This window comes from Thermobia domestica, chromosome 10, assembly GCF_964235325.1.
Source record: "Thermobia domestica chromosome 10, izTheDome1.hap1.1, whole genome shotgun sequence".
Classification (NCBI taxonomy): Eukaryota; Metazoa; Arthropoda; class Insecta; order Zygentoma; family Lepismatidae; genus Thermobia; species Thermobia domestica.
The window spans coordinates 18903937-18918592 of NC_137463.1; the positions used below are offsets into that span (position 1 = coordinate 18903937).

General features: G+C 35.3%; 1 protein-coding gene across 10 annotated transcripts in view; it reads left to right on the forward strand.

The window, feature by feature from the left end:
- hiw (MYC binding protein highwire) overlaps positions 1-14656 on the forward strand; it is a 638413-nt gene that overhangs the window by 587709 nt on the left and 36048 nt on the right. For all 10 annotated transcript variants that reach the window (XM_081727817.1, XM_081727821.1, XM_081727823.1 and 7 more), the window contains 3 exons: positions 1681-1795; positions 5173-5363; positions 6788-6937. In XM_081727817.1, coding sequence (XP_081583943.1) covers positions 1681-1795; positions 5173-5363; positions 6788-6937 — 456 coding nt within the window. The remainder of the gene's footprint in view (positions 1-1680; positions 1796-5172; positions 5364-6787; positions 6938-14656) is intronic.

The window sequence follows — 14656 nt, forward strand, 5'->3', positions numbered from 1 at the left end:
CCATTATTAATGAAACTCGTCCGATTTTGACCAAACATAGTATAGTGGTACATCTCAACAAATTTATATAAAGCTCATCCGATTCTGACCAAACTTGACTATGGTGATAGGCTTTGATGAGAGTATAAGATTAATATGCATTTGAAGACTACTAAAATTCCAAAATGAAATTTCGTGACTTTTTCGTGACCTTTTCTTTACCAAACTATAAAATTTCATAACATTGTCAAGAGCGAATTTGGGTACGAATTAGATCGAATTTTCAAGCATGCGATAGAAGACTGCTTTGCTTGCGATTTGGTAACGTCTAAAGCCGACCATACACATTTTTAGTGGTGAATTTTGACGTTTTATACAACAAAATTTTTCAGTCTATACTTATATTTGTACAGATAAAAAAATTCGTGACCCAAAAGCTTAATTTCGTCACTTTTTCTTGACTTTCTTGACCGTTTTCTGATTTCGTGACTTTTTCATGACTTTCGTGACCGATAGACACCTTCTATTAGTATATTCAGACGTTTGTCCCAAATTATTGTTCATCAAGTTAGAAATTTTGACTGAATGAAATCAAGAAATTTAACTAAAATGCCAATTCGAAATTTAATCGGTAGCGTTTTAGTGAAATTTCTTGATTGTCTTGTCAAAACTCAATTTTAATGGCTAATAACTTGGGAATCAAGGGCTTACAAACTAAAATATTTTTTATACTTGTACTAAACGCGTTGAAGTGTATTACCACATCATGTTTGACCGAAATCGGACAAGTTTCATTGATAGCGCGAACGATGTTGACTAAACTCACTATGCTGTAGTCCTTGACCTGCTTAGTGCAAATGTACAACCTGTATTGTTGACAGCCATTCATTGAATTAAAGCGTAGAACATACATAACGTACAGAGACGATTGAAACGATGAGAAGATATATTACTTGTGAAGGTTGTCAATCAAAATGTATTTCCAGGTGGGAAAGAGTAGACTTCTACATGAATGAAAGATGCCTATGTTGATTAGTCTTTTTATGCATTGTTTTCTCAAAGTAAAGCTCTGCTATAATCAGTCAAGAACGATTTTTCTCGCTTTGCGTTAAGCTACTTACATACGAGAGTTAGTACATTCATTAAGTTTTCTTCCCTTAGTGCATTAGGTAAGTTTTCTTCCCTTAATGCATTAGTTAAGTTTTCTCTTAGTACATTAGGTAAGTTTCTCTTTGTACATTAGGTAAGTTTTTCCGTTAGTTCGTACATTAGGTAAGTTTTTCCGTTAGTTCGTACATTAGGTAAGTTTTCTTCCCTTAGTACATTAGGTAAATTTTCTTCCCTTAGTGATTAGGTAAGTTTTCTTCCTTTAATTAGTGCATTAGATAAGTTTCTTTCCTTAGTTAGTACATTAGGTAAGTTTTCTTTCTTAGTTTGAAGCGATAAAAGTTGTAATTTTTATCGATGTGATTTCCCTCAAGAGTCGGCTCTATATTTTTAATTAGAAGAAAAAAGAAATTGCTTCATAAATTAAAAGAGATTTACATATCAAAAGATATTAATGGGTTTCTGTAAAAACTAAAATTAAAACTCGTCAGTTGTAATCTTATAGTAGTTTCGAATGAATAGTTTGGAGCTTGAATTAAGTAAAATATAAATATTAATACAGTAATCGACATTAAACTATCTTTTTTCTTTCAGAACAAAGTATCTAGCGTTACATTCCAATCTGGGCCGAATGCTGACGAACTGTACAAACTACGCCAAGTAGAAGTAGAAAACAGATCCACTGGGTGGGTCAGTTGTCCAGTATTAGGTGAGAATTTTTTTTTTTTATTATTTTCTTTTAACAAAAATAAAAATAGAAATTACATCAACATTTCGTGTTTAATAATAATGTAATCAGCAAATTACAAACAAATGAAAACATTGTTGCATTTGTTGAAATTGTCTTTAGCCATTATGTTTTTTAACGTTTCCCAAATCCTGAGCATTAACTGCGTCAGGCAAAATAATGATCCTGTACGGAACCGAACAGATGAGGTGTACTTACAAACATGAATACCGTGCACTCAGTTCCCCTACGAATTTTTTAATGTTTCATCTATATTACATGAGTCAAATAGGGTTGCCAACTCTGGAGAATAAAATTACCAGCACCCTCTCAAAACTCCCCATGATATAGGCCTAAGTGTAAAGTATCTCTGTCCGGACCAATCCATGGGAAAGAAATGTACTATCGTGTACAAAAGTGCATTAGGACCTGTATTCTGTATATTCTTAATACATTCACTAATAAGCTTAATAGGTATAATATATTGTGCTAAAAATGAGAAACTGAAGCTAGTATTGATCATTTTGTGTTTACCAGTAACTGCCACTTCTTTGAAATTATCGAAACAGATGAACAAAAGTATGTTAATCCTTACGTGACAATTCTGAATTTACAAAATGAAATCTACTCTATAAACTCAATTACAAGTAATTGCTTTAAGGAATCCTAAGGAAGGAAGTTGGAAGTTTAAGGAAAATTGTCATATGCAGTAGTTAATAACGTGAAACTAAACAATGCACAAACATTGTACTAACGAAATGCCTAAAAGTTATTGGCCAACGTTCGTTAGTATTGGTACAATGGACAATTTAAATTTATCGCTACATTTATGCCAAACAATTATGACAAACTCTACACCTCTATCTCTATTGTTAGAAACAATGTTTCTCAATAACATCTAATTGTTATCAAATTTCCTACGTTAAATAATTGAAACAGAAACTGTCCTAGATTAAAAAAATGAAGGAAAAAAACGATCGCTTAATGTATAATACAAAGGAAATTTGTATTTGTAAAAGCATCGTTGAAGAATTTCGATGTTTTCTTCTGGATTAGAGATTTCAAAATACCGATCATAAAGGGGCTGGTAAGAAGTTATGCCGGTCACCGGCCTTAATCAAAATAACAGCAATACTTCCGGCCAGGTCGGGGAAATACCGGCCAGTTGGAAACCTTAAAGCTAAAGGTTGTGGAAAATCAACCATATAACTTTCACATATTAGTCTCTCCTTTGTTTGGGTGTTTGCAGTGCCCTTTTGATCATAAATAAAAGACAACACTAGGCGGCATAGTTTTCGAACTACCGAAAAAGAGAGAAATGAAAATAAAATGTTAAAGAAGATAAAATGAATAAATTAAAGAGTACAAAAACTAAATCTCATTGTAATACTTTCATGTTAATATTAGCGTTATTTTCTACCTCAAAAAAGAATTCTTTGTGATCATTGTTTGTGTAAATATTGTATTATTTTGTATATTAATATACACAATCCAGATTATACTTGTATTTTTTCCGTATAGAAAATCTTGGAAGTCAAGACATTATACAAGGTATGTTCTTTTAAAAACTCAACATTTTTATTTTTAAAAACAATAATTGTTTTCTTGCAATTTATTCAAGGTTATTCTCCCCCAAAATTTATTCCACTTTTGGTGCACTGTTCACGAAATTATTGTTTATTATCTGAACTCTTGTGTCTTGGAATTGTACAGACAACACTTAACGAATATTCGTAGTTACAAAGTTTGTATTTATATTGTCTGTTCTCACTGTGCAATAGAGATTTAAAGTTAACAGTCAAGAGAAAAGATCCCTAGAAGCCAGCTAGGAAATGTAAGAGTGAAAGGAAAAACAGGAACTCTAAAAATTAGTTAAATATAGGACTACGGTAATGCTTGCACTTTTTCACATGTAATGATCGTCTTCCTCCAAAAATCCAGGGTGGTGAAACCAAACCCTTCGTTTATTCTATCATTATTTGGGAGACTTCCATAGGAACCAATACTCTCGCATTCAGTACATTATCTTGACATTCGGGCGTGTTACCTCGATTGAGACGAAGATTTTTCCACCTATTATGAATCTGTTCTTGTTTCAACGTTATACCTAATATTCGAGCTAACATTTATCTAGAAGTTTCCGTCGATATTTGATTCATATCAAAGTCCCACAACTGACTTCTTTATATTCATTTGTCTACCACTGTGCCACATTTCGCTTCAATGTAAATTAACTTGAAAAATACGACACATTTCTGGGTTAGTTCAATTATTTAACATATATTGAATTTTTCACTGAGGACCAAATGATAGCAATTTGTGTTTTTTCTCACTTTTTTAATATTCCTCAGATTGTGAACTGCGATCATCCCAAACTTCAGCACGCATTCCGTCAGTATGGTCGAATAGTTGATTATGTTAATGTCGTTCAAGATACATCGACAGGCTTCGTCAAATTTGAAATGCAGATCGTATTCATAACGTTGCGTTTGTCCCACACATTCCCTTCTGCAGATTTGTTCCAGAGTCTTAAGTAACAAAATTTAACACAACCACATTGTTCTTCGAAAACATGTCTTTTTTTCTTTTTTTCTAGTCACATGTACTGAACACTACTGTACAGGGTATTTCGACAAGAATACCTGATTTTAAAAGTTCATATGTATTGATAAAAACTTACTACAAAAATGGAATAAATTGCAAAATACTCACAAAATCCTCAAGTTTTAGCTACACTATTACAAATACTCTATGTGTCCACCACCAGCAGCACAAACAACATCTAGACGTCAGCCAAATTCGCCGTAAACTGTACACAATGTATCTGCGTTTACACTCTTACCTTTGCACAAGCATCCTGTCTCTTCAATTTGACGATACCAACGACGAATGTTTTTGGGCGCAGGCGGACCAATGCCAAAACGCCGACGAAAAGCACGCTGAACCGAAATCACTGACTCAGTCTTTGCAAACTGCAGCACATAAAACGCCTTCTGTTGAACGGACGTCATCGTACTTCTGACTGATTGTAAGCTGAGAAGACGCATTAACTAACATCTAACAACGATTTTCTGAAACTCTAGGCCACGCCCATTCAAACAACACTCATTTCCTTGCCGACACGTCCCACGTTCGTAATTATTGCCCTTCAAAATCAGGTCATCTTTTTTGAAACACGGTGTATTTAAACCAGCGGGTGAAAGATAAGTAGCACTCGTAGACCGATAGGCCTTCACAATCACGTTTACATGTTTTTCTTTTTTGTAAATTTTGTCTTCTTAGTGAACAATATGAAGTAATTTTAGAACTGATATCTTGATGTTGAAGTGAGATTTGATATTGTGTTTATTTTGTTGTAGATCCTCGCCATGTAGTAGTTCGTCTTGAACTGAAAGGACCGGACAATTCCCTCCGCCTCCGACAAATACGGGTTCTTGGAGAAGTGGAAGGTGAAAGTTTGAAATTGGGAAAGCAACATAGTTCTCTTACAATCCAGCAAAGAAATTGTGAATCCGAAACCCTGAAAGTATTCAGGCTGATAACATCACAGGTAAATTGGGATGAACTTAGAATAATGTTAAACATATTCTTGAATTAAATATGAATTGAAAACAACACAGGTCTGCTTCTCAGTTCGAAAATTAGGGAATATTAAAGTAAATATATCGTTATAAATACTGTGACCAACCTTACCGTACCGGGACACTTCAGATTTGTTTCTCCATTTTTCTTCCTTTTTTCGCAAAGAAAATATATGTAATATTCCGATAGAATTTTTTTGACAGGAAGAAATTTACATTTTGCAGTCTTACCTTCGAAAAGTCAGCTACCTCTGATTCTTTCTTGTTGCGTTAAGAAATTTTATGAAATCCAGGCTAGCATATTTATTATGTTCCGTCTTATAAAATAATGGAAGACAGAATTTTGACACTGCACATCAAACTCACCCAAACTGATGTACATTGTCTACCCGGGATTCAGAGAGATAGGGTTCAGAAAGCTGAGTTCTGAGAGGTTAAGAACACATCCAGAAGAGGTTGCTTTTTATAATTCATTCTTCCATCGGCACAGTGATGTTTGAAATTCCAATCTTAACAGTTTTGCGTTCCTTTAAGATTAGTCCAAACCTATGTAAAACCTTGTTGTCTTTGTTTGTTTTGATTTTGTAAGAAAGGGCGATAAATATTTTTTACGCACCGAAACCTTATCTCAAGAAGTTTAAGTTAATACTAAAGATGTGATGTGATTGCAGCTGAAGTTCCTTCACCATTGATAGGGACAGAAGTTATTTGTTGAAACAGTAAGATTGTTTTGATTTTAATAATAATTATTCTTGAAAAAGTTACTTGATTTAATGTAATACATCTTTTTCTCCAAGTCCCATTGCATTCCTAGTCTAAAGGAATATAGTGATTAAAAATTGGGAGTACATCTGAAATTTTAATTTTTAAGGAATGTTTAAAAGATTCATGTTAGTGTACTTGTTATCACTTTTCTTCGACCAATTATGTTATTAGTGGACGGAACTAGGTGAAACAAGTGACACTGACAAGCAATTTTTCTTTAATTATTATTATTAATCAGCTACATAAGATACCTTTTAGTTCTCATGAAGAATATTTAGATAGAGGGGAAATTTCATGAAGAACTACTGAAAGTAGCCAAAGTAATTTAGCTATTGGGAAGAGATATAGGTCGACAGACACTGTTAGTGTTCTGAAAAAATGTGTGCTGAAGAAGGCAATAACTTTTTGCCAAAACATTCACAATTAGGTAATTTTGGGCGCTTTTAGTATAACTAATTTTTAATAAATAATTATTCTTATTAAGTATAGTGTAGAATCCATGGCGTTTGTTTTATTTCTGAGTTGATGAAGCCTTTGGTTTCTTAAACGCAAAAGTTCGTTAGTATTGCTGATTGATGTATCCGGCGTTTGTAAACATACATTAATGTTGGCATATTTCGTTTTTTAGGTGTTTGGTAAACTTATTCTTGGAGAGCAACCAGTAGAAACTACAGAAGAAGGTAAAGAAGAAGGGAAAGCCGAATGTAGCAATGATTTGAAAGAGCATATGGTGGGAATTTTGTTTAGTAGAAGTAAACTCACTCATCTTCAGAAGCAGGTAAGAAAATGAAAGTTAAGAAAATAATTAGATCTAATGAATTTACATAGATCATAGGAATATCGAATGAATTAATAGTAATAAATCAAAAGGTATAAGGAAACAAGCTAATAATCCTCAATATGGAAATATTTTATTAAATTATCAAAATATTTTCATCTGTTCCGCTACTGACCTCACTAGTGATGTACTGCTTAAAGAGGCCTAATCACTGCGACAATTTAATTAAGAGCATGCTAGACAATTTTATTTTACATGAGGCACAATTATCACGCATCACCTAGTAGCTTTTCGTTTGCAGCCATTTATAAACGCGAAAATAAATGCCTATTTTCTAAATGGCTGGAAATCGAAAACAGATAAGTGAGTCGTGATAACGGTATCTCATGTAAAATAATATTGTCTAGCATGCTCTTGTTTCACGTTTCTGTTATCTTTTATCTATTTGAAGATAACACATAATTACTGTAAAATTAGCGATATTTTAATTTTGCCGTAATGAGGCCTCTTGAGAAGATACGTATTTTGGAAAATTAAATAATATATAAAGAAGTCAACTAACCACATGATAGAAGTTGGGCTGAAGTGGCTCAGTGGTAGAGTGCTTTTCTCTGATGCGTGTGGTTCCTAGTTCGATGACAGCTCTCGTCGAGTTGGTTTTGTGGTGGACAAACATCGTGTGCGAAGGTTTTCTCGGGTCTATCCGATTTCATCCCACTTTTTTCATGACAAGGACGTCGACTCTGGGGATGCTTCGGTGATCGAGAACCCTCTGGAACTTTTTTGAGGGTGCCCAAAAAAAGACAGAAGAAAAGTAAGAAAAGGTAGAGACTGTTTAGATGTACAGCAAAAGTTTCTTTCCCTGGGCTGAGAAGGTTAAAAATTTAACTCGTGCAAAACTTTGAACAAGAGAATTGAACGACAATGCAATCATGCATAAAGCAAGAATCGAAAAATAAATTGAAATCGACAGAACACATTTTTTATGAATAAGAATTAGAAATTCCAGAAAGACTTTAATTTTTGAACTAAAGAGAACCTTTTCATTTAAATTTGCTTAATTGTATAAATCATAATTACACAAAAATATGAGCGTAAATTTTGTTCTACTGTATTTAACTAACTTTATTTAATACACAAGCGGACTAGGTGACGTATTGTTTAACGCTTCTGCACGGTATGTCGTAGGTCTTGGGTTCGAGTCTCGGTCCAGTTAGTTACCTTTTCACTCTTTGTGTATTATCACATCTGCAGAGGATCTGGTGTGTGTAAAACATCGGTTGTTTCCTCTTTGATTAATGTATATAACCTTTATTTACATTTTTCCTTTTAAAAATCTGTAAATCCAAATGTTAGCGTTCAGAGTGACGTGACAAGAATTAAGTTAGGGCGTTAGAACTCGTTATGCCGCCATGTTCTTACTCAAGAATATTTTCCACAGTGGAAAAAAAAAATCATTTAAAATTATCTATAAACTGCGCTTTCGAGAAGGCCAATCTACAAAATTTTTCGGAGGAAGACTTCCAGCTAAGCCTGGGTGTATTCCATATCTCCAAACCTCCCGGTTGTGTACTGTAAATTACAGTACCCCCACTTTCAAAATTCCTTGCTTTTCCACCATTCATTCATTATCATCATCTCCCTTAACCTCGGTGCGTAGACGTGGGACGTTAAACAAACAAACGAAAGAAAAAAAGAAATAGAAGTAGAATTAACTTTCAAGGTACTAATAATAGATAACCAACAAACTAAAATTTACTATTGACGAAAAGTGTTTGTGCAATAATAAAAATCGAAGGATTTTTTTTTTTTTCAATGATATTTGTAACTCTGATATTAAAATGTAGCGGGAGTTGTAACTAAATATAAAAATCCATGCTAAGTGCAAAAACGAAAATATTAAGTAAATAGCCCAGATGTTACTTCAAAACTGCTGGGACATGTAGACACGCGCATTCTTCTGGGGATTATTTGAACTATTTCCACAGTGAATAGTAGATAGCCAGTTTTTCACTGAGTAGTATTAGGCACTTAGGCCACATAGGCCACATCTTGACATTAAACCGAACTTTTCCATTTTTGGCACTTAGTACGGATTTTATGTTCACTCTACAGTTTCCTTTTAAGTTTTCTTTTAAGAACTTTAATGTTATGTAACTAGGCAAAGAATGTATAATACCTTAGTATAGCTTCTGTTGTCAATAAATTCGATTGTTTCAACAACTTGAGAACAAAGGGCTGTGTTGTTTGAATAATAACTGTTAATATTGTACACCTTGTCTCAAAAAGGTTGAGCGCATTCTTTATTGGTGTTTTGAGGCAAAAATTTTCTAAGTCCAGCTTCGGGTATCTTCGGGAAAAAGTAAGCCAGGTTCGAACCTCCAAGCCAGCCTTTGCAATCGGGAAAAAGTTTGCAGATTTGTTTTTCTTCTTTTAAATATAATAAGACTTGTTACCAAGTGTTTAAAAAAGCAACATTGATTGAAATACTTAATGATACAATATTTCGAAACCTTTTTTTTTTTAATGTCAGCACATGCTTGTTTGTCATTTAGCTCTCCATACGTAATGGAACATTTAAATACGTTAAAGAATCTTTCCATATGTAAAAGAATGCTTAAAGTTAAGAAGTAGAACATAATTATCGCCTGAGTACTAAAATAAAAGTCAAAGTAGAACAGAAACAGCGTTTGTAATGGATATGAATGTCATAATTATCTTGAGATCCGTTATACATCGCTAGAAGCATAGTTCTACAAGTCCTTGTGTTAGCTCATTGGTAAGCTGTCGAATTTCAAATCTTAAGGTTGAGAGTTCAAATCCCGTCTAGGTTAGTCCTTTTTTTAAAATTATATTTTCCGCAATGCATGAAAAATTATATAAAATAATTACATTAGAATACATAAGTTGTGTATATATAACATAATCATTGCAGAACATAGTAATTATTATGTTTAAAATATAACATCTGAGATAATTTTCACAGTAGGTCGGTATTATATATGAGGATGTAAATACAACTTAAGAAACTCGTTCAATAGCAATAAATAAGTTATGTAGTGTATTTATTTGCAGCTATTTGTCATACAGATGTAACTTCTCATTATTCTCATTACAGCATGTCATTTACATTCGTGAAATACAATATATTCCTACGGATATAGAAAGTGTATAAACAGAGTATCCAAAGTCGTATCCTGCTTCAAGACACATAACTTTTCCCGATCCCCTTAACGTCACGGAAGAAACACAAACTCTCTTTAGAACGGAATGTCGTTACTTAGAGTCTCATTCGAATACGTTGAATATGCTTTTGTATATTCATCTCTCTCTCTCTCTCTCTCTCTCTTTCGCTTTGTTTATGTGTGTGTGTGTGTGTGTTGCGGAATATCCCAAGTTGAATACAACATTTGCCAAGTATATGAGCATCATTGTCATCGAATACCAGAAATTGAAAGTCGTGTTTCTTCAGGTTGGGTTTGCGTGTTCATGTTAGCTCACTGGTAGAGTACGGACTTGCCAATAAAGAGGTCTTGAGTTCAAAGCCTACAGCTAATTATCATTCTTTTGTTAGTAGGATTGCACAGAAATCGGATACAAGGAGTGGTTTACTTCTAGAAATATTTTCAGAAGCGTTTAGGTAGCCCTGAAAAGGGCTGTTTTCGGGAGTTAAGGCGGGGACATTAATATTGTGTCCAAGACCCTTCTGAATTTATTACACGCTCCATTCTTCTGGGCATGGAATCTATTACATGGGTGACAAATCTATCTCCTTCCCCTACCTCCAGCCATGCTTCGGAAACAAGATGCCACAGGTCATCCTGAGTTCTTGGTGGATCTGCCTCAGGCCAAATTTCCCTTAGAGTACGCTTCACTTCTGCCCACATATTTTCCATGAGATTGAGGTCTGCTCCACGAGCGGCCAGTCGATTAAATCAATCTCAGGGTGCCCTGCGAACCATTCCTGAATCACACGGGAAGTATGTATTGGCGACTGGTATTGCTGGAACTGAATTACACCATCAGGCTGAAATACTCGTACAGATAGCACCATGATATTACTGATAATGTCTAAGTATTGAGCATTGTCCAGATGTCCTTCAATTCTATGAAGCTGTCCTGCTCCGCGACTGGAAATCCAACCCCAACATAAAATAGATACATTGCCACTGCGATTGCAAGCAGCCACATATCCATGGTCATATCGGGTGCCTCTCGGACGATACACAAAACGGCGTCCCTCCTTTGATGTTGTGAATATGGATTCATCTGAGAAAACTACGTTTTCCCAATTGAGACCCACATTCGCCTGTGCAAACGCGAGACGGTAAATTTTGTCGTCTGAGAGTTTTTCCTTCACGGCAGCAACACGGCCACGTAACCCAGCATGACGAAGCCTTCGCAGAGCTGTATGCTTTCTACCAGGAAAGAGAGAAACTTCCCTTAGCTGTCTAGACGTCCTTGGTGGGTCTAACCGGGCTTCGTTTACTAATCTCGCATCTTGGGCTTCGGTTGACACATGCGGACGACCAGGAGATCGTAAATTATCAGTCTGACCTGTAGCACCATATTTCCGAATCCATCGCCTTCCTGTAGAGGCCGGGACACCTACTCGCCTGCTAGCTGCAGTTGCAAAATAACCTTCCGACTCCCATAAAGTAATTACTGCTGTACGTCTATCCATAGTTACTAATGTTCTGAGCTGTGAGAAGGAAGCAATAGGTAGGTAAAAGCTAGTACCTGACGTGTGATTGGTTACTTGCACGACACGCCTATTGTGGGGAACAGCGTTGCCAGATCTAGCATAATGATGCTAGATCTAGCATAATTTGCATGTCTCTAGCATCTGGCATCTTGCTTTTAGCATCCTGCCCAAATATAGCACAATTTCAGCAAGTTTATCAGAAAGCCGTAAAACCTGGAGATGAGAAAGAAGTTGGTCGTGGGAAGAAAAAGAACGGCAAAAATGTATCCTCTTCCATTGATTCATACAGTCGGTAAACCATACAGGCAGTCTTATTTTCCGAAGTACGTTCGAAACGTCTTTGGGATTTTTTGTGGCTCCACCCAGGGTTTTCTAATCCTTTAACTCCGAGGCATGGGCGGAGCTATGGGGGCCATTCTCCCCCCAACTTTTTGACAACTTCACCATCTTTATTTCTGACTTCATGATCATATTTATTCCTGAAATGACAGCTCCGAGACCGACCAAAAATCTGCCGCCCCCCCCCCCCTTCAGCAGACGATTCCCAACTCCCCTTATGCTGCGAAGTAATTTTCTTTCAAAATATGTAAACAAAAACTTTGCATTCATTTATACGATATATACGCCATTGAGTCTGGCAACGACTGCATTAATTTAGCTGAGTTAAAATTTTGGTGCGTGAAGTATTGCATTCTTGCTCTCTGTGTATTTTAAGTTACGTTATCGTATCTCAACTTCGTTTTTTTAAACTCCTGAATTAGTAATTATGAGGATCTAGCATAATTTGACCGAATCTAGCATAAGTTCGATCAGGTTTTGGAATAATTCCGAGCTGTGAGTCTCGCAACGCTGGTGGGGAACGACTTGGTCAACGACTCGCGAAAGAAATCTGAAAATGGTGTGCCGTAATAATAATATCAAAAACAGTTTTTATAAAGGAATATTAATACATACGAAAAGCTGTTTAAAGAATGAATCGTTATACTGACTTTACACGTATAAAAACATATACCATATACCAAACAGATTGAGCGATATGATGATAGCTGTTTTGAGACAAACTCTTTCGAAGTCCAACTTCGGGTATCTTCGGAAAACAGTAAACTAAAGCTGCTGGTTCGAACCTCCAAAGCCAACCTTAGTAATCGGGAAACGATGTACAGATATGTTTTTCCTTCTGTTAAATATAATAAGACATGTTGAAATGGTATTAAGTGTAGAAAAAAGTAACATTGAAATACTTAATGAAACAATATTTCGAGACTATGTATTCACACTCTCGTTTCGTCATTGTGATTTCCATACGGAAAAGAGCATTTACGTATGAGCTCAGTTATATTTCAGAAGCAGCTTCCGAAAAGCGGTCATGTTAGCTCAGTGGTACACCACCGAGCGTTTAAATCGTAAGTTCTATACCCGTTCAGGTGAAATTCTTTTATGATATTCTACTTTCCTCAATGCATGAAAATTATGTAAAATAGTTACATTACAATTCATCAGTTGTATATATCAGTTGAATATATATATTCATATCATCAGTTGTATATATCAGTTGAATATATATATTCATATCATTTCACGACATAAGTAATTCTTATCTTTAAAATATAACATCTGAGGTATTGACAGAACGTCGGTGTGTTATGCGTGAATATTGAATACAAATTTAAAAAATCGTGTAATAGCAATAAATAAGTTATGTAATGTATTTATTTGCAGCTACTTTCATCGCAGATAACTTCTCAATATTCGCATTACAGCATTTAGGTAGAGCATATCGAAAATCGGATCGTGGTCCAAGACAAAAAACTAGCTGGCCCCAAACTGTCACGTAAGGAATTCGCGAATCGCAAAAGTAAAGTGAAGAGATTGAGAGCGGTAATTCCTTAATCGCTCTCTCTCAACTCTCTCTTATCTGCATTTATACACATAAAAGTGTATGTATGTATGTTCCAACATAACTCATGTATGCCTAGGGCAGGGTTTCTCAACCTGGGAGTCGCGGCCCCTAGGGGATCGCGAAGATAGGCGGAAGAGATAAATATAGTTAGAATCTAATACCAGAAATTATTTTTAAATATTATTTTTAATTTTGTTCTGATAGGCATACTTTTGTTTTTTATACACACTGTAAAGAACAATAAAAAATAAGTCTACTGAACATTTTCAAAGGGTGTAGAATTCGTGTTACTATTCGGTTCAAAGTCTTGTCGTCGCGAATTCTGTCGAGAAATTTGAAGCTTAAAATATACAAAACGATAATCATGCCTGTTGTTCTGTATGGTTGCGAAACATGGTCGCTTACTTTGAGGGAAGAACATAGACTGAAAGTATTTGAGAACAAGATCCTGAGACGAATATTCGGACCCAAGAGGAACGGGAATGGGGAATGGCGGAAACTTCATAACGAGGAACTACATAATTTATACGGTTTACCCAACATTGTTAGGGTCGTCAAGTCTAGAAGGCTTAGGTGGGCAGGTCATGTAGCTAGAATGGAAGAAAGTAGAAACGCTTTCAAAATCTTGACTGGAAGACCAATCGGAAAACGACCATTAGGAAGACCTAGGCGCAGATGGGAGGACAATATTAAGATGGATTTCGCTGAGATACGAATACAAAGTAGAAACTGGATCCAATTGGCTAAGGATAGAAGTCAGTGTAGAGCTTTTGTGAACGCGGCATTGAACCTCCGGGTTCCATAGGCCATAGAGTTAGTTAGTTAGTAGAGTTGTTTAAAAATGAATTTAAATCAAAGAGGTATGATATAAAACTAATGAGAACTGTATATAGAAATACTAGAAAAATACACATGCAACAAAACCTGCACATTGAAATACAATTAAAATTAAAACCTAATGAGACACCTAAGCATGGTGTAATTTCACTAGTTCAGCAATGTCCGGTTCAATCTTCATGACGAACATTATCAAGCCATTTTCAACTGATAAGCGATTTCTTATCTTTGTTTTAACGTTTACCATAAAAAACACACTTTCGCACAAGTACGATAT